The sequence below is a fragment of the Mobula birostris genome, chromosome 25, assembly GCF_030028105.1.
Source record: "Mobula birostris isolate sMobBir1 chromosome 25, sMobBir1.hap1, whole genome shotgun sequence".
NCBI classification, from domain to species: domain Eukaryota; kingdom Metazoa; phylum Chordata; class Chondrichthyes; order Myliobatiformes; family Myliobatidae; genus Mobula; species Mobula birostris.
In genome coordinates, this window is record NC_092394.1 from 8,199,288 (window position 1) to 8,225,483 (window position 26,196).

The window sequence follows — 26,196 nt, forward strand, 5'->3', positions numbered from 1 at the left end:
ACAATGGTGATTATAAGGACGGGCAAGCTGGGTTTCTGTTTTAGCTAACAGTTTGAGAACCTGTTTTCTTTCTTTCTTTAAACGCAAACAACAGGAATTCTGCAGATGCTGGAAATTCAAGCAACACACATAAAAGTTGCTGGTGAACGCAGCAGGCCAGGCAGCATCTCTAGGAAGAGGTGCATTCGACGTTTCTCGGGTCTTGGCCTGAAACGTCGACTGCACCTCTTCCTAGAGATGCTGCCTGGCCTGCTGCGTTCACCAGCAACTTTTATGTGTGTTCTTTCTTTCTTCAGTGGATGTGGCCGATACCAAGAGTGAATTCAAAGGCCTCTCTCTGGAGATGTACAAAATATCTCATAGGCACCAGAAAGGAAAGCGGCAACCTCACCTGAATTCCTCTCGCTTTGAGATGCTCAAAGAGACACTTCCTCATCAGTAACCTGGCAGGAGAAGACAAGGAAATATCACAACCACCTTCAGAGTTCTCCTACTGCAACATCTCACATAACGGGTGGTCCCACGTCCCACGCGATTCGGCAAGCGGAGTGCTGGGGGTGGGAGAAGTTTGCACTGGACTGTTGCCGCAAAACAACAAACGTCGTGACATCTGTTGGTAATAATAAACCCTGACTCTGTGGTGAGACGGAAAGTGGACCCTCCCTTTGTGTAGGGATGCAGCCTGGGGATGGGGCAAGAGGAGATCGGGGTCTCTTGCACCATTTATTATTGTAAATTACAGTAATTTTTATGTTTTGTGCGGCACTGCTGCCAAAAAACAACAAATTTCATGACAAATGTCAATGATAATAAAGCTGATTCTGAGATGGAATGGGGAAGAGAATAGTGGGAGAGATGGGAGACATCAGAGGGTAACAGCCAGGGGAGGCAGATACCAGTTGATGGGATGGGATGTGATGGGGGGGGCACACAATACTATAGAGGTTCATGTCATGCTATTACACCACCAGCTGTAAGGACACAGTTCATTCCCACTGCTGTCTGTAAGGAGTTTGTTCTTCCACCCCACCTCCACCCGCATGACTGTGTGTGCTTCCTCCAGGTGCTCCATAAGAACATAAGAAATAGGAGGAGTCGGCCATCTAACCTGTCGAGCCTGCTCCACCACTCAATAAGATCATGGCTGATCTGGCCATGGACTCATCTCCACCTGCCTGCCTTTCCTCCCTAACCCTTAACTCCCAACTAGGCAAAAAACTATCCACCTTTGTCTTAAATACATTTACTGAGGTAGCCTCCAATGCTTCATTGCGTTGAGAATTCCACAGATTCACCACTCTCTGGGAAAAGCAGTTCCTCCTCATCTCCATCCTAATTCTACTCCTCCGAATTTTGAGCCTATGTTCCCTTGTTCTAGTCTCACCTACCAGTGGAAACAACTTTCCTGCCTCTATCTCACCTATCCCTTTCACAATTTTATATGTTTCTGTAAGATCTCCCCTCATTCTGAACTCCAGTGAGTACAGTCCCTGGTGACTCAATCTCACCTCATAGTCCAACCCCCTCATCTCTGGAATCAACCTGGTGAACCTCCTCTGCACTGCCTCCAAAGCCACCATATCTTTCCTCAAGTAAGGAGACCAGAACTGTCCGCAGTACTCCAGGTGCGGCCTCACCAGTACACTGTACAGTAACAGCATAACCTCCCTGCTCTGAAATTCAATCCCTCTAGCAACAAAGGCCAACATTCCAATTGCCTTCTTGATAGCCTGGTGCACCTGCAAACCGACCTTTTGTGATTCATGCACAAGCACTCCCAAGTCCCTCTGCACAGCAGAATGCTGCAATTTTTTACCATTTAAATAATAATCTGCTCTTTCATTTTTCCTTCCAAAGTGGATGACCTCACATTTACCAACATTGTACTCCATCTGCCTGACTCTTACCCACTCACTTAATCTATTTATATATCTCTCTGCAGACTCTCCATAACTGCTACATAATTTCCTTTCCACTCAATTTAGTATCATCAGCAAACTTAGATACACTACACTCGGTCCCCTCTTCTAGATTGTTAATGTATATCATTGCGGGCCCAGCACCAACACCTGCAGCACACCACTCACCACTGAGTGCCAACCAGAGTAACACTCATATATCTCAACTCTCCGCTAACTAATCCTCTATCCATGCTAATACATCACCCCCAACTCTATGCATCCTTATCTTATGGATAAGTCTTTTATGTGGCACCTTATCTAATGCCTTCTGGAAATACAAGTAAATAACGTCCATCTGTTCCCCTCTATCCATTGCGCTCGTTATATCTTCAAAGAACTCCAGTAAGTTTGTCAAACAGGACCTACCTTTGCTGAATCCATGCTGCGTCTGCCTGACAGATCCATTTCTCTCCAGATGGCTCGCTATTTCTTCTTTAATGATAACTTCAAGCATTTTCCCAACTACTGATGTTAACTATAGTTACCTGCCTTTTGTCTACATCCTTTTTTGAACAGTGGCATGATATTCACTGTCTTCCAATCCGCCGGGACCTGCCCAGAATCCAGAGATTTTGGTAAATCATCACCAAAGCCTCTACTATAACTTCTGCTAATTCTTTCAGTACTCTTGGATGAATTCCATCAGGACCAGGGGACTTGTTTATCTTCAGGCCCACAAGTTTGCTCAGCACTACCTCTTTAGTGATAGCTATTGTATCAATGTCCTCAACTCCCATCGCATCCATAACATCTCTCTTTGGCATGTTAGATGGGTCCTCCACCGTGAAGACAGGCACAAAATAGTCATTCAAAGCCTCGGCCATTTCCTCATTACCCAATATCAATTCCCCCTTCTCATCCTCCAAGGGACCTACATTCACTTTAGCCACCCTTTTCCATTTTATATAATTATAAAAACTTTTACTATCCGTTTTTATATTTTGTACTAGTTTATTTTCATAATCTATCTTCCCTTTCTTTATTGCTCGCTTAGTAGGACTTTGCTGCTTTTTAAAGTTTTCCCAATCTTCCAGTTTCCCACTACTCTTGGCAGCTTAGTATGCACAAGCTTTTAGTTTGATTCCTTCTTTTATTTCCTTAGTTATCCAAAGCTGGCTCTCCTCACCCTACTGTCCTTGTTTTTAACTGTAATATACTTTTGTTGAGCACCGTGAAAAATCTCTTTGAAAGTCTTTCACTGTTCCTCAACCGCCCAGCATATAGCTTGGGTTCCCAGTTTACACTAGCCAAATCCTCTCTCATCCGATTGTAGTCTCCATTGTTTAGACATAATACACTGGTTTTAGGTTAAACTTTTGCACCCTCCAGTTTCCTCCCACATTCCAGAGAGGTACAATTTGGTTAGTAAGTTGTGGGCATGCTGTTGGCAACATTTGTGGGTTGCCCAATACAATCCTCACAGATTTGACTTGATGCAAATGACACACTTCATTGTATGTTTTGACATACATGTGATAAATAAAAGTAATCTTTAATCTTTATTAAGGGGAGGGAAGAGATACCAATCAATTGGGGAGAGGCTGTGTGGAGGGAAAAACAGAATTGAGGGTGTTGTGAGGGTAGACAGTGGATTGGGATGGGGAAGGGTGATACGTGAAACTTGAGGGGGGAGGACAAAAAGCAATAGCAGAGGAGGGGTTGGGTAGGGGGTGGGGTTCAGGTTAGTCTTGGGCACTTACGTGTCAGCGAGCCAGATCAGCAGCCGCTGGGTCCAGGGGATCTTGCATGGTTCCTGCAGCCTAGGAAATGGAGGGACATACACAGTGAGGAAAATACATGGTGAGAGACACATGGACACACACACACACACACACACGGTGAGGGACACAGATGGTGAGAGAGAGACACACACATGGTGAGGGACACACACAGTGAGGAAAATACATGGTGAGAGACACATGCGGTGAGGGACACACACACACACACACACACACGGTGAGGGACACAGATGGTGAGAGAGACACACATGTGCTGAGGGACACACACAGTGAGGAAAATACATGGTGAGAGACACGTGCTGAGGGACACACACAGTGACAGTGAGGAAATCACACGCTGAGGGACACACACAGTGAGAAAACACATGCTGAGGGACAGGGACAGACACACACACACAGTGAGGAAAACACATGCACACACACACACACGGAGGGAGAGAGGGGGAGAGAGAGGGAGAGAGAGAGAGAGAGAGAGAGGGAGACAGAGGAAGACACACACACACATACACAGAGTGAGGGACCCACAAGGTGAAGGGCACACACAGTGAAGGACTCACACATGGGTGAGAGGATAGAGGCAGCAAAGTGCTGCTGTTGCTCACTGCTGCCGTGCTAAGAACTCGTCTTCGATCTGGTCACACAAAGTGAGAACAGCCTGTGGAAAGGGCATGTGTGGACCCTCTAAAGTTTACACAGAGGGCTGGTCCAGTGAGGGTGACGGGAGGAGGTACAGGAACCTGAAGACACTCACTCACTGTTCTAGGAACAGCTCCTTCCTCTCCACCACCAGATTTCCAAACGATCTATGAACACTACCTCACGATACCTCTTTCGCTCTATTCATTTATTTGCAAGTTTTATGTTTTGCACCATACAGGTGCCACAAAATAATAAATGTCACAACATCTGTTGGTGATATTAAAACTGTCCCACTGGTGGGGTGACGGAAAGCAGACCCACCCTTTGCAGGCTGGGGACAGGGCACGTGGAGACAAGGGCTCATCAGCCCCACTGGATGGAGGTATCGACAATTGTGAACAGGACTAAGCGAATGAAGTGGAGATGCAGATCTGACACCACCTATCCACTGGCAGATCTGATGAGGGATTATTTTAAACCTACAGACAACCGCTGACAAGAGCTGATTACTAATTTAAGTATCTCAGCACAACATTGTGGGCCAAAGGGCCTGCTATATTGTTCTATGTTCTAATTTATTTTGGTTGTCCGAGGTTACAATAGGACAAGATGCAGAGCTGGGCTGAGAAATGAGAGATGAAGTTCAATCTGGAAATGTGTGACTTCGGAAGATCAAATTTGAAGGCAGAGTACAAGGTTAATGTCAGGATTCTTAGCAGTGTGGTGGAACACAGGGATCTTGGGGCTCATGTCTACAGAGTTGCCACGCAAGTTCACCTGGTGGTTAAGAAGGTGTTGGCCTTCAGTAGTTGGGGATTAAATTCAAAAGCCATGAGATAATGTTGCAGCTCTATAAAACTCCAGTTAGACTACACTTGGGAGTGTTCGGTTCTTGTTGCCTCATTATAGGAAGGGCGTGGAAGCTGTAGAGAGGGTGCAGAGGAGATTTACCAGGACGAACGCTGGATTAGTGTGCATGCCTTATGAGAAAATGTTGAGTGAGCTGGGACTTGGAGCGAAGCAGGATGAGAGTTACTTGATAGAGGTGTACAAGATGATAAGAGGCATAGAGAGAGTGGATAGCCAGAGAATATTTCCCAGGGCAGAAATGGTTAATATGAGAGGGCATAATGGTAAGGTGATTGGAGGAACGTGCAAAGGTAATCTCAGAGGCAAGTATTTTTACACAGAGAGTGGTGGCTTCATGGAACACGCTGCCAGGGTTGGGGGTAGAGGCAAATACATTAGGGAATTTAAGAGACTCTTAGATAGGCACATAGATTAAAGAAAAACAGAGGGCTATGTAGGAAGGAAAGCTTAGATTGATCTTAAGAGTAGGTTTATCTAAGTTGGCACATTGTAAGTCGAAAGGCCTGTACTGCACTGCACTGTTCAATGTATTGCCCTTCCCTCTGCTCTTGGTAAATGCGGTGTGACTCCTCAGATTACTGCAGTTCTCTAGTGAAGGACCATGGTGAAAATGGGAGGGGGTTGCAGAATGGGAAACGGTGATGAAGTCCTGAGAGCAACTGGAGGTCGTCCTCAGCAGAAAGCGTGCTCCAATGCACCATCTGGTGATCTTGGCTGGAAGTGACTCTTTGAGACATGGACAGTTAAAGCTTCTAAATCAGAATCAAATATACAATCAGTGGCCACTTCATTTGGTACAGAAGTATACCTGCTCATTATTGTAAATATATAATAAGCTAATCATGTTGCAAAAACTCAATGCACAAAAGCATACCATCATAGTCAAGAGGTTCAGTTGTTGTTCAGATCAAACATCAGAATGGGGAAGAAATGTGATCTAAGTGACTTTGACCTTGGAATGATTGTTGGTGCCTGACGGGGTGGTTTGAGAATCTCAGAAACTGCTGATTTCCTGGTATTTTCACACATAACAGTCTCCAGAGTTTACAGTGTGAAAAAGAAAAAAAACATGGTGAGCAGCTGTTTTGTGGGCAAAAATTCCTTGTTAATGTGAGAGGTCAGTGGAGAATGGCCGGACTGGTTCAAGTTGACAGGAAGGCAACAGTAACTCAAATAACCACACATTACAACAATAGTGTGCAGAAGAATATTTCTGAATGCACAAGATATTGAACCTTGAAGTGGACGTGCTACAGCAGCAGATAATCACACTGGGTTCCACTCCTGTACCTAACAAAGTGACCACTGAGTGTATGTCATGAAACTTTTTGTTTTGTAGCAGCAGTACAGTGCAAGACATAAAAAAATTACTAAGTTATAATAAAAAAGAAATAAACAAATAGTGTAAAAAAGGAATAATGAGGTAGTGTTCATGGACCGTTTAGAAATCTGACGCAAAGTGATTAATTGGTGCATTAGATTTAAAAAGAGCAGAATTAAGCCATTCAGCTCACTGAGTCTGTTCCGCCATTTGATCATGCCGTTCCTAAAACACTGGGTGTGGGTCTTCAGGCTCTTGTACCTCCTCTCTGATGGTGACAATGAGATGAGGGCATGCCTTAGATGGTGAGCGTACTAGTGTACTTAATGATGGATGCCATCTTCGTGAGGGTAGTAGACAACACTGTGACAAAGGGGGGGGGGGTGGAGTCAATGCAAGGCAAATGCATCTGGTCAGGGAGTACCAGCCACAGAAGCAATGAAAAGGAATAACTCCCGATCCCAGTCGCACTCACAGAGCTCCTTCCCCAGGACCGGCGTACAGTGTACGGCAAATGATCTCACTGTCATGGAGTTATACAGACATACAGCACAGGAACTTTAAACCCAATTGGTCCATTCTGAACACAGCCTCCTGCCTGCTAGTCCCTGTGGCCTGAAGTTAGATTCACTGACCTGTAGCTCCCCAGTCTGCAACCCTTCTTGAAAAATGGAACAACATTAGGCATGCTCCAGTCTCCTGTTACATTCCAAATGGCTAACAACGAAGCAAGTATCTATACAAGGGCCCCTTTAATGTCATTAAGCCGGGTACCCCTCCTCCCAAACCGCGCATGGTGTAAGACAGACAGGCCCCGAGCCTCCTCTGCCAGCTCTCTGGGGGAGGGAGACATGTCAAACAAATTAAGGGTAGGAAATTTGTAGATCCTGATATGTGGTGTTGGAACCCTTCACTTACTTGAGAATGATAGAGGGCATGGGGATCTCCAGAAACTGTTCTCTCAAGGGGAAGAAGGGCAGGAGCCCCGTGTAGAAGAGACCCAGCAGCAGGAGCACTCGCTGCAGGCTGAACAGGATCGGGATGCTTGGATTCTGTCGGGGAAACAAGAGCAGAGAAGTTCACACACACACTTGGAAACCAGCCCAGGATACAAAAACTCTTCTTCCGCACCGAATTATATTCAATCACAAAAATAGCAATGACGCAAATCAGGCTGGCTAAATCGACATGGTGTTCCCTTGGACTCAATTTCGGCAAGTCCAAAATTTGCTGGGGCCCTAGCAGAGATATTCAAAACATCCTTAGTGACAGGAGAGGTACCACAGGATTAGAGGACAGCCAACGTTATTCCACTGTTTAAAAAAGGCTCTAACAGAAAACAGGAAATTATAGGTTGGTGAGTTTGACATGAGTTGTGGCATATTATTGGAAGGTATTCTAAGGGACTAGGTATAGAAGTATTTGGATAGACATGGACTGATGAGCGATAGTCAGCATGGCTTTGTGCGTGGTAGGTCATGTCTAACCAATCTTATAGAGATTTTCGAGGAAGTTACCTGGAAAGTGGATGGAGACATTGGTGAGGCCTAATTTGGAGTATTATGTGTAGTTTTGGTCACCTACCTACAAGAAACATGTAAGCAAGGTTAAAAGACTACAGAAAAAAATCTTGGGTCTGGAGGGCCTGAGTGATAAGGAAAGATGAATAGGTTAGGACTGTATTCTTTACAACATAGAAGATTGAGCGGAGATTTGATAGAGGTATACAAAATTGAGGATATAGATAGGGTAATTGCAAGCAGGATTTTTCCACTGAGCTTCATCCACTTTCCTGGTAACCTCCTCGAAAAACTCTAATAGATTGGTCAAACATGACCTACCACGCACAAAACCATGTTGACCCTCCCTAATAAGTCCTTGTCTATTCAAATGCTTGTAGATTCTGTCTCTTAGTACTCCCTCCAATAACTTACCCACTACCGATGTCAAATTTACCGGCCTAAAATTTCCTGGATTACTTTTCGATTCTCTTTTAAACAACGGAACAACATGAGCCACTCTCCAATCCTCCGGCACCTCACTCGTTGACACCGACATTTTAAATATATCTTCCAGGGCCTCTGCAATTTCAACACTAGTCTCCTTCAAGGTCCGAGGGAATAAATATTGGCGGAAGAATTCACCCGGTGTACACAGTGAACAAATTCAGCACAGCAATCCTCACTTGTTGAAGTAGTGAAATCATTTCATTTTCATTTCCAGCCATTTCTGGCATTTCCAAGCCTGATTGCTTGAAACTGCAATGAGCAAAACAGTTCTAAATCGTCTTACTGCTTACTTCTCACTATATGACAAAATTACTGTTTTTTGAACACAAACACGCAGAACTAATGTTATTTAAAAATTGTTCGCCCTAAGCATGGTGCAGCATCTAGTGGCCACACAAGTGCGAATGATAGATGCTAGTTTGAACTTGTTTGGTAACAATCTCCTGCCCCAATTAAGTGGCATAGTGTCCCAAATCAACAAAGGGAATCCCAGCAATTTTCTTGATAAGTTTTTGTCGTTTAACAGTTGTAGAGTTGTCAGTTGTCCCAAACAAGCGGCTGCCCCGATTAACTGATGGCCCAATGAACTGTGTGTGTTATATACATACATACATGCATACATACACACACATACAAAAAATAAACAGTGAAAAAAGACAGCAAAAATAGTGAGGCAGTGTTCAAGGGTTCATTGACTGCTCAGAAGCTTGCTGGTCCTAAAAGCTGTTCCTAAAATGTTGAGTGTACATCTTAACGCTCCTGTACCTTCTGCCTGATGGTAGTAATGAGAACACAGCATACCCTGGGAAGTGAGGGTCCTTAGTGATGGATGCTGCTTTTTGAAGATGTCTAGGCGGGAGAAAGCAGTGAACTACAGACTGGATATCTTGACGTCAGCAATTGAAAATTACTAGAATCTTTTATCTAGGAACGTGCTATCCTGAGCTGTCCAAATGAATGCACCCAAACCTATGGAGGGCTCACCGTTTTGTAACATTTCTTCACAATAGTTTCACTGCCGTTGCCCCAGACAGTGAGTTCCCGACGATTATACTCACTGACCAAATCAGATACCTGGGAGGGGAGGAGAAAAAGATGCATCAAACCTCGTGAAGATAGTGCATGGGTAAACTTGGGCAAAAGCAGGTATGAGATCAGTAATGGTCTCAGAAGCCAAATTACCTTTTCTTAACACGATTTGAACCTTAAACACATGGGCAGCATCCATGGAGAAAGAATTAATGCTTCAGAGTGGATGAATTTCCAGCAGATCAAAATGATTTGTTTAGTTTTAAGACTACTGAATGATCCCCCAAGTACAGTAAGATGGCCTCTTGACCTCACAGTCTACTCTGTGGCTTAATTCTGCTCCTCTGTCTAATGGTCAGGACCTTCCACTGCACTTCCTCTGTAAATACAACTTGTTATTCTGCACTGTTACTGCTTTGCCCTGCCATATTTCAGTGTATTGAAGTGATAAAATCATTTGCATAGATGGCATGCAAAACAATGTTTTTCACTGTACCTTGGTATGCTCAACGATAATAAACCGATTTACCAATTTAGGAGTAATTCTGAACAACATTAACTGGTTCTCTCTCCACAGACACTGACCAATTGATATGAAACTTTCTGATTTCATATCAAAAGGTTTAATTTTCCTTATTTGTTACCTTCTTAATGAGGAGGTCATTGTTAACTTTAATGTCGATGTTGATGGGCGTCGTGGGAAAGGCATCAAACACTTCCTTCAATAGCGGAATACGTTTGTCATCTCCTCCATCACAGAAGCAATCTAAAAGGGTGGGAGATCAGTCATTGGATTTGAGTGAGAGAGTCGCACAGCACAGAAACAGGTCCTTAGGCCCAAATACACTGCCAACTAAGATGTCAGTCTAAGCTAGTCCCATTTCCTATCCGCGCACCTGTTCAAATGTCTTTTGAAAGCTGTTTTTATACCTGCCTCAGGCACCTCCTCCGGCAGCTCATTCCACATACATACCACACTTCCAGTTCCTATTAAATCTTTCTTTTCTCACTTTAAACCTTTGCCATCTAGTTCTGACTGGAAAAAAGATAGTGTACACTCACTCTAACGATACCCTTCATTACTTTATGTGCCTTTATAAGATCACCTCTCAGTCTCCTATGCATCAAGGAATCAAGTCTGGCGATCCATCCTCTCCCTATAACTCAGTCCCTAAAGTCCTGGCAACATCCTTGTAAATCTTTTTTGCACTCTTGCCAGTTTAATACCATTTTTGTTATAGCAGGGTGACCAAAACTGAATGAATACTCCAAGTGCAGCGTCAATGTTTTTCTGAATAACTGCACCCACCATGTCCTCCCAACTTTTTCACTCAGTGCCCTTACTGATGAAGGCCAGTGTACCAAAAGCCTTTTTCATCACCCTGTCTATCTGTGATTCTGCTTTCAGGGAACAGTGCTCCCCAGTGCCCGACAGTCAAACTTTTACATTTATTTGACTTTCCAAAATGCAACTTTGCACTTACCTGAATTAAACTCCATTCACTGTTCCTCAGCCCACTTACTCATCTGATGAAGATCCCTTTTGTAATTTTTAAAAGCTTTCTTCACACTGTCCACTATATCACCTATTTTAGTATCATCCACAAACCTACTGACTATGCCTAGTACATTCTTATGCACACACAAACACAAAATAAACATATCAAAAATAAACATATAAATACATAAATAACTACATGTATGTGCTCAGACAGAAAAATGTACACTGACAAATGGATAGATCAAAGGGCTCAAATAGTTAGCAGCCTGGGGTCAGACTGATTCACCTCTGCCAACAACAGTCATTTTATTTCAAGATACAGCACAGAACAGGTGCTTCCAGCCCAACAAGCTGCACTGGTCCACAACTCACCTACTTAACCCTAATTACAAAACAATTTACAATGACCAATTAATTTACTAACTGGTATGTCCTTGAACTGTAGGAGGAAACCAGAACACGCAGAGGAAACACAGGCCAACACACAGAGAAAACACAAGCAAACACACAGAGGAAACACAGGCAAACACGCAGAGGACATACAGATTCCTTTCAGAGGACACCAGAATTTTACTTCAACGGCCCGAGTTGTAATAGCATTGTGCTAACTGCTACACTAATGTGGTGTCCCATGGAGTCATTGAGTTACACAGCATGGAAACAAGCCCTTCAACCCAACTTGTCCACGCTGACCAATTTTTCTACATGAGCAAGATCTGTTCCCATTTTTGGCCAATCTCTCTGAACAAGGTAAACTGTCTAAATATATTTTAATGTTGTAGTTCCCATCGCTACCACTTCCTCTGGCAGATGGTTCTATATACCCACCACCTTCTGTGTGAAGAAAGTTGCCCCTTGAGTCCTTTTATATCGGGGGTTTACAAGCTGCAGTCCATGGGCCCCTTGCTTAATGGCATTGGTCCATGACATAAAAAAAGGTTGGGAACCCCTGTTTTAAATTGTTTTCCTCTCACCTTAAATCTATGTCCTCGAGTTTTGGACTCCCCTATCCTGGGAAAAATCACAATGACCATTCACCTTATCTGCATGCTCATGATTATATATTCCTTCATAAGGTCACCCCTCAATCTCCTTTGCTCCAAAATGTCTTAGCTCACCCTACCTCTGCTTATAACTCAAGCCCTCCAGTCTCAGCAACATCCTCATGAACCTTCAAACCCTTTCTAGCTTACTCTATTCCAGCTGGGCAACCAGAACTGTACACAAGAGCACAGTAGCATTGGGTTTAGTGTAATGCTCTACACCACTAGCAATCGGAAAGTTGTGGTTAAATTCCTGCCACTGTCTGTAAGGCGTTTGTATGTTTTCCCTGTGGCCCTATGGCTTTCCTCCAGATTCTCTGGATTCCTCCCATTTTCCAGAAAGACAGATGGCTGGGAAGGTAAGTTGTGGGCGTGCTATGCTGCCGGTAGAAGTATGGTGACACTTGCGGGCTGCCCCTGGCTCATTTTTGGGATGTGTTGGTTGTTGACTTAAGTAACATATTTCACTGTATGTTTCAATGTACATGCGACAAATACAGCTAATTTTTATCTTTTTTGTTTCCTTTACAAGGCTCCTCAGATCCCCTTTAAATCTTTCCCCTCTCACCCTACAATCCTAATCCCTCATTATGAGAAACTTAACTACATTAAAGATGCCCTAAAATGGAACTATTTATTCTCAGCCCAAAACATCAGCTGTTTATTCACTTCCATAGATGCTGCCTGACCTGCTGAGTTCTTCCAGCATTTTGTGTCTGTTACTATTTGTTGGTGTTGTGCAAGGCACTACTCCTCTTGAGGTTTTGAATTCTAATGGAAGATCTTCCTCATATTCTCTCAATGGAGGGCTGTTGTCACAGTTAAAGCAAATGTTGTGGTTGAGGCAGCTTTAAAAAAAAACAATTTCTTTCAGAATCATCCCTAAAGAGACCATGTGAAATGAAAACTCAAAGCACTGGAAATCTGAAATAAAAATAGAAAATGCCAGATTCATTCAGCAGGTCAGGCAGCAAACAAAGCAGACAACATTTGATGTCAAAGTTTGTTCGTCAGAATTGGGAAAGATTCTCTTCCTAACAAAGGATCTTCATCCTGATATTTCTTCCCATAGATGCTGCCTAACTTGCTATTTCTTCTGGAATTTTCTGTCCTTCTTTGGCATGAAGTCACTGTGGGACACTTAATGCCACTCCAATAGTTCAAGATATCTACACATCAGCTGTGTAAACCAGACTTTACCTTAAACACAAGAGATTTTGCAGATGCTGGAAATCTAGAGCAACATGCAAAATGGCGGAGGAATTCAGCAGGTCAAGCAACATCTACAGAGAGGAATAATGTATATTCCCATTCTGGCTCCTCTCTCACCTCTTCTCTTCTCCTCAACTTGCCCATCACCTCCCTCGGTTCCTCTCCTCCTTCCCTTTCTCCCGTGGTCTATTCTCCTCTCCTGTCAGATTCCTTCATCTTCAGCTCTTTACCTCTTCCACCTATCACATCTCAGCTTCTCACTTCATCCACCCTCCCCCACCCACCTACCTTCCCCCTCACTTGGCTTCACCTATCACCTGCCAGCCTGTACTTCCCCTCCCCCACTTTATTTCCCATTTTCCTGTCCAGTCCTGATGAAGAGTCTCTGCCTGAAACGTTGACTGTTTCTCCCATCTATGGATGCTGCCCAACCTGCTGAGTAGATCTTACCTTTCTTGAAGGACACGTTCAGTCTACAGTTGTACTGTGGGAGATCCTGAGAGGGGCAGGATAGGAGGGTAAAATTAAGAGGGGACAACATTAGATTTCGCTACCTAACCAAATGAATATTCACCTGACCAATCAGCAAGACAACTTTGGTTGAAGTAAATCAAAGAGAATTAAAGCCCTTGAATGTGTGTCCCAGCCACATAAGAGAGACATGTCTCCAATGTTCATGTGCAGGGTGACTTGCTCGTTGCAGCTGTGCTTCATCCAGTGGAAGAACAGCTGCAAGAGTGGAGATAATATCCCAGAACCCTTTGGTAAGACTATCGTTCCTCCAAATGCACTTTTGCTCTGTACCTTATAAATCTCTGATGCTGGTGACACACTTTTGTTTTAAGTGCTTTACATGATCTTCCTTGAGTCAGTCCACAGCCTTAGCTGGCTTCAATTAAAATCTCGACAAGTTAGGTAGATCGGTTCAGACAAGAGGCTCACTAATCCATCACAAACCTACCATTCCACAAGTCTCTGGAATTCTGGCTGACTCCACTACTAGCCCATGAAATTTACTGCACCCTGGTGGAACTGTTAGTGCAATTGCTTTCCAGCGCCAGCAATCACTGATTGGAGTTCGATTCCCACCACTGTCTGTAAGGAGGTTGTGCATTCTCCCTGTGACTGCATGGGGTTCTTTAGACATTCCAAAGGTGTACAGTTAGGGTCAGGGTTAATGAGTTGTGGGCATGCTACATTGACGCCTGAGGCATTGTGACACTTGTGGGCCAGCACATTCCTCGGACTGTACTGTTTATTGACACAAACAACACATTCCACTGTGTGCTCTGATGTACATACGACAAATAAAGTTACTCTTTAGTCTTTAGAATACAACATAGTCAGCACATTCATTGACTATGGTTGGTGCTAATGGTAAGAAATCAATAGGATTAAAGCTCTTAATGGAAGAGATTGGATCAAATGAACCAATGGGTTGTTGTTATCTCAACTCATTTTGTGGAAATAATTTCTGGCAAAGAAGCTCAAACGACAGGCAAGGGACTGGAGCAGGGGTTCCCCACTTTGTTTTATGCCCTGGACCCCTACCATTAACCAAGGTATCCGTGGACCCCAGTTTGGAAACCCCTGGTCTGAAATCATTTTGTGGCTCTGTCCTCGGTGGTGATGTATCTGGCAGAGTTGCTTCCTTGTGGCTCCAGAGGCACAGGTTTGATTCTGACTTCTGGCGCTGTCTGTATTTCCTGTGACTGTGAGAGTTTCTCCCCACAGGTGCTCCGGTTTCTTTCCGTAAACCAAAGATATGCAGGATGGTAGATCAAATTATCCTTAATGCATAGATGGGTGGAGAAATTTGAGGGGGCAGGGGGAGAAAATTGAATGATTCAGCTTGCCATGTGCTGATATGATGCCAAATTAAACCATTCTGTCTGTACATGATTCATATTCCTCAATTACCTGCATATTTGTTTGTCCATTTAAAAGCTTCTTAGGTGCAAATGCTGTGTTTGGATTAGTGCCATCATCATCATTATATGCCGTGTTGTATGATGTGGGCGGTTATGGTCTTTCTGTGACCATGATTGTTCTTGGCAAACTTTTCTAAAGAAGTAGTTTGCCATTGTCTTCTTCTGGTTAGAGTCTTTACCAGATGGGCAACCTCAGCCATTATCAATACTCTTCAGAGAATGTCTGTCTGGAGTCAGTGATCACATAACCAGGACTTGTGATATGTACCGGCTGCTCATACGACCATCCACCACCTGCTCCCATGGCTTCACCTGACCCTGATCAGGAGACCTAAGGCTACACCTTGCCCAAGAGTGACCTGCAGGCTAGTAGAGGGAAGAAGTGGCTTACATCTCCTCTGGTGGAGACATATTTCTACCCCGCCACCCAGGATTAGTGAGGGATTAACATAAATGAGTGTTTGATGGTCAACAATGATGTGATGGGCTGAAGGGCCTGTGTCTGTGCTGAATGACTGTGCACCAACCAAACAGTCCAATGTGCAAATGCTCCCAAGATGACGTACGATCCTGGGTGGCCTAATTTTGGAGTTAATTCTAACACTTCACAAGGAGGTGACACCACCTGATCCTCAAGGACAATTAGAAATGGGCCACAAACGCAAGTATTTCCAGCAACACCAAGATCTCAGAAACGAAGGAATAAAAGCAGGGAAGGAGTGGCTGTACCGATGAGTCAGTCTTGTGGGAATGCGTACGTTATCAGACCACGCTTTAGATAAATTTACCTGATTTCCCCTTCTGAATGTTCCAATGAAAAGTTGTGTACTGTAATTATAAAGAACTTTGGCAGCTCGAGTGGTTCCCGGAACACAGAGAAACTAGGTAAATGTGGGTACCATTGTTGATAATAGACATAAGAGATTCTGCAAATGCTGGAAATCCAGAATAACATACACAAAATGCTTGAGGAACTCAATGTCAGGCAGCATCATAGATGTTTTCTTGTGTTACAATGTGTGTGTTTTTTTTCTCTTTCTCACTATTTTTTATGTACCTTGGCCCCTGAGGAACATTGTCTCATTTGACTTTATCCATCTAGGGTTTGAATGATAATTAAGCTTGATTTGATTTGAAAGAGTTCTATGTTTCAGGCCAAGATGAAGGGTCTCTGCCCAAAACGTTAACTCTTTTTTTTCCTTTCCTGCTGAGTTCCTCCAGTATTTTGTGTGTGTTACTATTCTTGATGAGTAGCCACTGGCGGAAGACTGTGAGAAAACACCAATCCATACTAGCCTTCTTACCCATGACAACTTGTATTTTGAGCAATTATCAGGTTGTAAAAGCTGTTTTATCATTCCAGATCCTGTTTCTGTATTTAGATGTACAATTGATTCCTTGCTTAAACCTATCTCTAATAACATAGCACAATCCTACAAGACTGACTCACTAGACTCAGCCCCAACCCTGTGTTAGGAGGTTACATTACAAGAATAGCACAGATATAGTGCAACTCAAATCGACTGTCATCACAGATTCACCAATGTGTTAGGTGGTGTTTAAGTGCCTTCACAAGATAAAGACAGCACACTGGTGTATTTCTTCTCACCTTATTCCTGAGAACTTACTAATTTCCCACTTGAGCACCAGACAATCCTTTAACAGAGATTCATCACCTGACCATAACCACTCCTTCCCAGCACTCACCCAGCTGAGGGCTCCTCGGTTGACATCTGACCTACATTTGTTCACTTCCATGACTCAGTTTCAGATCAAGGTCTTTACTCGTGAACTCTGGTTCTCTAAATAGGATGGTTTCGGGGAATTGACAAACCAATGCAGGGAGATAGTTCCCTAGAAACATTGCATTAAAAAGCACAAATAAGCAATTTCCAGTCTGGTTTTCAACATGTTATTTCTGGGAAATTGCCAGACTGTACTGGTCAGCAAGTAAAAAAAAAGGCATTTATATTTCTATCACACAATAACCCAAATTGTTTGACAGCTAGTGAAGAGGCAGTCTATGTTGAAGAGGCTGAATTTAATTGTGATAGCTTTCTCAGTTTATTTTCTTCATTTAGAACCTGATTACATGTCAGTAAGGGCTGCATGGTAGCTTAGTAGTTAACACAATACTTTACAGCAGCAGCGATAACCATTTCAATTCTGCAGCTGTCTGTAAAGAGGTTATCTCACGATCTTCGTGACTGTGTGGGCATCTACCAGGTGCTCCAGTTTCCTCCCACATTCCAAAGGCATACGGGTTAGTGAGCTGCAAGCAAGCTATGGCAACACTTGTGTGCTGTCCCCAGCACACTCTTCAGACTGCGTTGGTTGTTGATGCAAACCACACATTTCACTCTATGTAAGTGACTAATAAAGCTAAACTAATCCTTATGCATTATACCTCTACAAAACTCTCTGGTGCAAAGAGCTCATTTAGGGACAGGGTTTAAAGAGTTTGATTAATGTGGAAACCACTGACAAGGCTTGGGGCAGATCATACTGAACAGTGACTGGATTAAGGTGTCTGGGACACCACTCTGCTTTTATTTCCTTGGGTATAGTACTTGCCTTTGGGCCAGATGTTTTGGGGACATCAGGTCACAGTTTACGACATGATCCACGCTGATGTTAAGAGAGAAGAAATGGAAAGGGATGCCCTGGAGGTGTGTGGAGGGAGATGGCGGCACTGAGAGAGGGCTGCAGTACGGGGTGGGGGGGGGGGCAGCCCCAACAAATTGCTGCAATACTGCAGAGGCAGCAGCAATTTGTTGCAACAAATACTGGCAACAATACTGGCAACAAGAGGACAGGCTGCACCTAGAAGTCCTTCTGTTTACGTGAGATATTCACAATGTGACAGGTCAAAGAACCAAGTTCTCCTCAAATCCTTTATCACATTGATTTTTCAGTCATCTTAGGCTTTCTGACTTACTTGTCTACAATAAAAAAACAAGTAAAGAATAAAGATTGAAAGCATCTACAGAAAGTGGACAGAGCCTCCCCACCACTGAGCACGTTTACAAGGTGTGCTGCCACAGGAAAGCAGCATCCATCATCAAGGATTCTCACCATCCAGGACATGCTCTCTTCTCACTACTACCATCATACAGGAGGTGTACAGGAATCTTAGATCCCACATCACCAGGTTCAAGATCAGCTATTACCGTACACCCATCAGGCTTTTGAACCAGAATGCATAACTTCACTCACCCAACAATGAACTAATTCCACAACCTAAAGACTCATTTTTAAGGACTCTGCAACTCATGTTCTCAGTAGTTTTTATAATTTACACACTTTGTCTTCTTTTGCACATTGGCTGTTTCTCAGTTTTTGTTTATGTAGTTTTTCATAATTTCTATTGTATTTCTCTATTTTCTTACAAGTGCCTGCAAGAAAATTAACCTCAGAGTGCCAAATAGTGACATATACCACATTAAATTTACTTTGACTCTATTGTTTTTTTAAAGAGGATTTTGCACAATGTGTGCTCACATAACAATTTATTTTACCATTGAAAGATAGTGATAAGATTCTGTATAAAATGACAATGGAATTTTAAATTACCACTTACTGAAAAAGTGAGGCTGTCAATATTCACATTCAATCCTGTGATTCGCTTCAGGTTGTTGTCATGTGACACCACTACTTGGCCATCTTTGGTCATGTGACAGTCCATCTCCAGCATGTCTGTCCTCAGCTGTACAGCACTGAAATGGTTAAACAACAGAAGATGACTTTTATGACCAAGAGTTATAAATGCAGGCTTTTATTTCAAAGTTGGTTGTGGCTGGCACGGCAACGTAGCTAGCGTAACGCTACTACAGCGCCAGTGACCAGGGTTCAATTCTGCCGCTCTGTATAGGAGTTTATATGTTCTCCCTGTGACTGCATGGGTTTCCTCTGGGTGCCAGAGTTTCTTCACACATTCCAAAGATGCAGGGGGTTAGTAGGCTAATTGGTCACATAGGTGTAACTGGGCAGCATGGGCTCGTTGGGATGAAAGGGCCAGTTACTTGTGATTAGCATTGCCAACTTCCTCACTCTCAAATAGGGGACAAAAGTAGCAGTCAAATACGGGACACTTGTGTTTACCCTGAGAAAGACTACCACAACCATGAAGCCTTGCGCAGGCACCTGTGTGCGCATGCGTGTACAAATTTTTTTCTACAAATCTTCCCAAATCTGTTAAGTGAAACTACACTGTACATACATTATTTCTACTTTATATAGGCTGTGTATTTATCATATTATTCCTGCTTTTACTATATGTTAGTGTTAATTTAGGTTTTATGTGCTATTTGGTATGATTTGGTAGGTTACTTTTTGGGTCTGGGAACGCACAAGAATTTTTCCCATATAAATTAATGTTACAAAGGTCTTCGACCTTGTGAGCAGAGACGGCCTGTTCAAAATCCTCGCCAGGATTGGTTGTCCCCTGAGGCTCCTCAGGATAGTTCAGTCATTCCACACAGACATGAAGGGCGTCGTTCAGTTCGACGACTCTTCTTCGGAGGCCTTCAACATCCGCAGCCATGTGAAGCAGGGCTGTGTGCTTGCCCCCACCCTGTTTGGCATCTTCTTCGCAGTCATGCTGAAGCACGCCTTTGGAACATCAACTGATGGTGTCTACCTCCACACCAGATCGGACAGGAGGCTGTTCAGTCTGTCCCGTCTGAGGGCGAAAACCACGGTTCGTGAAGTACTCATCAGGGACATGTTGTTTGCAGACGATGCAGCACTGGCAACACACTCTGAAGAGCAACTGCAATGCCTCATGGACAGCTTCTCAAGAGCCTGCCAGGACTTCAGCTTGACCATCAGCCTGAAGAAAACCAACGCGTTGGGCCAAGGCGTTGAGCACCCCCCTGCCATTGCCATCAACAACTACGAGCTGGAGGTAGTTCATGAGTTTACATACCTTAGCTCCACCATCACAGACAGCCTCTCCCTAGACCCTGAAATCAATAGACAGATCAGACGAGCAGCCTCAACATTCGTCAGGCTGACAGAGAGTCTGGGAGAACAGAAAGCTGATGACGCACACCAAAGTTGCAGTCTACAGGGCCTGCGTCCTCAGCACACTGCTTTACGGCAGCGAGACTGGAGCCTCTACTGCAGACAAGAGCGACGTCTCAACGCCTTCCACCTTCACGGCCTGAGACACATCCTGGACATTACGTGGACTGACCGAGTCACCAACAATGAGGTCCTGGCCCGCGCCCAGACACCCAGCCTCTTCACCCTGCTCCAACAATGCTGTCTCCGCTGACTGGGCCACGTACACCGCATGTCAGATGGGAGGATCCCGAAAGACCTGCTGTATGGGGAACTGGCCTCCGGCAAGAGAGCACGAGGGTGGCCCCATCTTCGTTTCAAAGACGTTTGCAAGAGAGACATGAAGTCACTGAAAATGAACATTGAGAGGTGGGAGGACATCACAAGTGATCGCTCTCACTGGAGACTGGAACTACGCAGAGGTCTAAAAAGAGGAGAAGAAAAGCTGAGGCTTGTTGGTGAAGAAAAGCACACTCGTCGGAAAAACAGCACCAAGACAACACTGGAGGACAGTGCCTTCAAGTGCAGTTGCTGCAACTGAGACTGTCACTCCTGTGTGGGACTCTACAGCCACAACAGACGCTGTTCTAACACAGACTGAAGCAAGACTTTCCAGGCGCAGATCCATGGTCTCGTGAGACTAACGGATGCCACCACCACAATTGCTTCTTTGCTTTACGCCATTTCAGTTTAAGGGCGGTTTCATAGGAACGCTCTACCTTAGCGGGGGAAATATGGGACAAGGGCGGTCCCGTATGGGACGAACCAATTCGGCCCAATATACAGGATGTCCCAGCTAATACGGCACAGTTGGCAACCCTACTTGTGATGTATCTCTAAAATAATACAATAAAATAAATAAATGTTGTTAGATGGAGGAGAGTTTTTCATTTCTGCTTTCATCTTAGTGTCTACACCGAGAGATATAATCAGGACAAATCAAGGGTGTGCACTGTTGGGAGAAAGGGATTGAAATTACAGGGAACTTGAACAGGAAAAACAGGACATTTAAACAGCCCCCTGCAGCCTCTAATGGAGTAGGATTTCACAGCCTAAACAAATTTCTCCTAATCTCTCTCTCTCCTTCTCAAGATCACGACAATATTTTGATAACTCTGTTAAAGATTCTTAAACCACACAAAGGCCCGAGCAAATCTTTTAAATACATTTCAAGAGGGATGGCGTAGAGGAAGGAAGCTGAGCACGGGCTCAAGACAACCACACAGAGTAAGACAATGGGAGTCTTTCCTCTCTCCCAGTGCTTCATGGGCAGCTGGTTTAGGAACAGCAGTAAGCATCAACAAATCATGCTTAAAGTTGCTGATTTTCTGGGATGGAAGTAGCTTATTCAAAATAAAATAAATAGATTCCCCCATCAGGAATGCGGGCAGTAAATGATAAATAAATTTATGATAATGCAAACAAAATACTAGGAATTATGTTTGAAAACAAAGCAGTTACACTGAACTCGGACAGAAGTTTGATTAGACCTCACTTGAGTCTGGGAACAGTTCCAACCTTCACATTAGCTGCGGCTCAGTGTGGGACACTCTGGTCTATATCCCTCCATGTTCACATGCCTATCTAAATGCTTTTTCAATAAGACTGTAAAAATAGGAGCAAATTAGACCTTCGGCCCATCAAGTCTGCTCTGCCATTCAATCATGGCTGATTTATTTTCCCTCTTAACTAAATATACCCAAAGACTTGACCTCCACAGCCGTCTGTGGCAATGAATTCCAGATTCACCAGCTTCTCCTAAAAGAAATTCCTCCTTTTCTCTGTCCTAAAGGGACATCCTCGTATTCTGAGGCTGTGCCCTTTGTTCCTAGACTTCCCCATTATTGAAAGTACCCTCTCCATATCCACTCTATTAGGCCTTTTGTTATTCAGTAAGTTTCAATGAGATCCCCACCCCCCACACCCATTCTTCACATTCCATCCGATTGAAGCCTGAGGGTCAACTGATGCCAAGATCAAAGCTCGAAGGTCGATCAAATGTTCCGATTGGAGCCGGAAGTTGATGAGAAACCCAGGTTGAAGCCTACTACTAAAGCATTGACAACATACTCAGTAACAATCCTCAAACATATTGACCACTTTACACAATTGTGTTGTTGTTCTCACAAAATGCTGGCAGAACACAGCAGGCCAAGCAGCATCTATAGGAAGAGGTACAGTTGATGTTTCCGGCTGAGACCCGGGTCTCGGCCCGAAACATCAACTGTACCTCTTCCTATAGATGCTGCCTAGCCTGCTGTGTTCTACCAGCATTTTGTGTGTGTTGCTTGAATTTCCAGTATCTGCAGATTTTCTCATGTTTGTGTCGTTGCTCTGATTGTTCTCTCTTGCATAATGAATGCTTACTTTTTTTTGTGTGAATGTTGGGTCTCCATGTTGGTGGTAGAGGCAGATATGGTAGTGACATTTAAAAGATTCTTAGATATGTACATGGATGATAGAATATGAAGAGTTATATGAGGGAGAGAAGGGTTAGACTGATTTTGGAGTAGGTTAAAAGATGAGCATAACACCATGGGGCTCAACAGTCTGTACTGTTCTGTGTTCTAATGTTGTGAAGTATGTTTGACATTGCACCTGTACATATATGTACTATGCACACAACAATAAATCTGACTCTGTCAATGTCAACATTTCCTTCTAGCCACCATAGAGGCTCAGATCCACTGTGTGAACTGCACTCTCCCTGTGTCCAACACCAAAGTCCAAAAACAAGGCCATTATTTCAACCTGATGGCATGAACATTGACTGCTCTAACTTCCACTAATGCCCCACCTCCCCCTCGTACCCCATCCGTTATTTATATACACACATTCTTTCTCTCACTCTCCTTTTTCTCCCTTTATCCCTTTGACTATGCCACTTGCCCATCCTCTGGGCTTCCCCCCCACCTTTTCCTTCTCCCTGGGCCTCCTGTTCCATGATCCTCTCGTATCCCCTTTGCCTATCACCTGTCCAGCTCTTGGCTCCATCCCTCCCCCTCGTGTCTTCTCCTAACATATTGGATCTCCCCCTCCCCCACCAACTTTCAAATCTCTAACTCTTCCTTCAGTTAGTCCTGACAAAGGGTCTTGGCCTGAAACGTCGACTGTACCTCTTCCTAGAGATGCTGCCTGGCCTGCTGCGTTCACCAGCAACTTTGATGTGTGTTGCTTGAATTTCCAGCATCTGCAGAATTCCTCGTGTTTGCGCCATTATTTCAAACGCTGGTGGGATAGTAACTAAGAGTGATCTTTAACTCGGGGAAAAATGGGCCTAGAAGGTGCCCAGTATGTTCAAGCCTCAACCCCTCTGAAATAGAGCTAATTTAAACTAAGATCCATAACATGATGTTTATCCAATATAGTCACATCCCATATATTCTGCTAGTTGGTATATTGGCAAGCCTATAATTTTTTAGGGAAATTATAGTGCATTGTACAATGTCAATTTTGGTTAGTGGCACTCCTTTGATCAACATGGTACTGTAGTGGTTAGCATAACATTATTAAAGCACTGTGATCATTGATCAGGGTTCCATTCCCGCTGCTGTCTGTTAGGAGTTTGTACTTTCTCCTCTTGACTGCGTAGGCTTCCTCTGGCTGCTCCCGTTCCCCCGCCCCCGCCCCACCCAACAACATTCCAAAGGTGTATGTATGGGTTAGAATTAGTGAGGTGTGGACATGCTACGTTTCATGCCAGAAACATTGCGTTAGTCATTGATGCAAAAGGTATATTTCACTGTACGCTTTGATGTACATGTGGCAAATAAAGCTAATCTCTTTATCTTTGAATTGACATTCAACTTTATTGAAGAGACTGCTGAATATAATATGCCATTGTTGTAATCAAACTAGAGAAGACCACGAAGCAGTTTAGTCTTCTGGTTATTCAAACCCAAGGATCACATTACAATCTTTCAGGAACTGCTTCTTATCGGTAATTATTCATGTGTTTTAACTAGTCATAAACTGCTATCAGCGGATGCAGTTCTGTTTCCTGCTGAGGTTAACACCAGCCTGCTTCCACAGAACAAACATAAGAACTGAATCATTAATTCTTTTTGACTTAATTTAAATGAGAGGTTGGACAAAAACACGAGGAAATCTGCAGATGCTGGAATTTCAAGCAACACACATAAAAGTTGCTGGTGAATGCAGCAGGCCAGGCAGCATCTCCAGGAAGAGGTACAGTCGACGTTTCGGGCCAAGACCCTTTGTCAGGACTAACTGAAAGAAGAGCTAGTAAGAGATTTGAAAGTGGGAGGAGGAGGGGGAGATTCGAAATGATAGGAGAAGACAGCAGGGGGAGGGATGGAGCCAAGAGCTGGACAGGTGACTGGCAAAAGGGATATGAGAGGATCATGGGACAGGAGGCCCAGGGAGAAGGAAAAGGTGGGGGGGGGGAACCTACAAGATGGGCAAGGGGTATAGTCAGAGAGACAGAGGGAGAAAAATGAGAGAGAGAGAGAAAGAATATATATAATAAATAAATAACAGATGGGGTACGAGGGGGAGGTGGGGCATTAATGTAAGTTAGAGAAGTAGATATTCATGCCATCAGGTTGGAGGCTACCCAGACGGAATATAAGGTGTTGTTCCTCCAACGTGAGTGTGGCTTCACCTTGACAGTAGAGGAGGCCGAACTTGGGTTGTTTTCTCTGGAGCAGCAGAGGCTGTGTGGAGCAGACAAGCAGATAAATCTCAAGCTGTATAATTTATACATTCTTTGATAATAAATGTACTTTGAATCTTAACCTGAGAGAGATTTACAAGATTATGAGAGGCATAGATAGAGTAGTCAGACAGTATCCTTTTCCCAGATTTTAAATGTTTAATACCAGAGGGCATGCATTTAAGGTGAGAGGGGGTAATCACAAAGAAGATATAAGGGGTAAGTTTTTTTTACACAGAGAGTGGAATGTACTGTCTGGGGTAGTGGAGGCAGATACATTAGACACTTTTAAGAGACGTTTAGATAGGCACATGAATGTGAGGGAAATGGAAGGATATAGACATTGTGTAGGCAGAAGAGATTAGTATAGCTGGCTATTTGATTATTAATTTTATTGGTTTGGCACAGTACTGTGGGCTGAAGGGCCTGTTCCTGTGCTGTACTGTTCTATTTTCTATGATGTTCTGGAACAACTCAGTACATCAAGCAGCATCTGTGAAAGAGAATAGAATGGTCAATGTTTTGGTTTGAGACTCTACATCAGGACTAGAAGGTTTGGCTTTCGTTGATAAACCATGTGGCCAAGCAGGCAGCTACAGAGTGGTCAAAGAGCAGAAGACTGGAATAACTGGAGCTGTGGTAGAAAGGAGATGATGACTGGGTCAATCAACTCACGAATGTACATTCAGGTTGGACAGATTAACTGAGGAATGCTACGTTGGCTCTGGAATATATGGCGACACTTTTTGGGTGAGCCCCAGCATATCCCTAGGTGTATTGGTTGTTGACACATATGACACATTTCACTGTATGTTTTGATGTACCATGTGATAAATAAACCTGAACCTTAATTCATACAGTGCATCAGCTCAGCTAAGAATCTGTGAATTGATCCCTGGTTTACACAATTAGAAAGTGAAACTGGATCAGTGATTTACAAATAGCTTAAGTGATTCTTGATTGTGTAAGAGCATTGATCAAATCTGACAAAGTGCAAAAATTCAATCTAAATATAGATACAAAACACTAAAACTCCGAGTTGTTTGCCGGAAATTTGAACTGTTGAAAGCAGAAGACTAGAGAATAGGAACAGGCCCTTTGACCCATCCAATCTGTACCAAACTGCCTTGTCCAATCAACTTGTACCTGGACCATAGCTCTCCATACTCTTCTCATCAATATACGGATCCAAACTTCTCTTA

The 26,196-nt window shown here is 43.7% G+C and overlaps 1 protein-coding gene across 2 annotated transcripts in view; it reads right to left on the reverse strand.

Annotated features, from left to right (window-relative positions):
* gdpd1 (glycerophosphodiester phosphodiesterase domain containing 1) overlaps window positions 1-26,196 on the reverse strand; it is a 75,589-nt gene that overhangs the window by 6,964 nt on the left and 42,429 nt on the right. For both annotated transcript variants that reach the window (XM_072242827.1, XM_072242826.1), the window contains exons 3-9: window positions 18,836-18,971; window positions 13,775-13,820; window positions 10,213-10,334; window positions 9,524-9,613; window positions 7,449-7,582; window positions 3,662-3,721; window positions 392-443 (exon numbers count right to left, since the gene is read on the reverse strand). In XM_072242827.1, coding sequence (XP_072098928.1) covers window positions 392-443; window positions 3,662-3,721; window positions 7,449-7,582; window positions 9,524-9,613; window positions 10,213-10,334; window positions 13,775-13,820; window positions 18,836-18,971 — 640 coding nt within the window. The remainder of the gene's footprint in view (window positions 1-391; window positions 444-3,661; window positions 3,722-7,448; window positions 7,583-9,523; window positions 9,614-10,212; window positions 10,335-13,774; window positions 13,821-18,835; window positions 18,972-26,196) is intronic.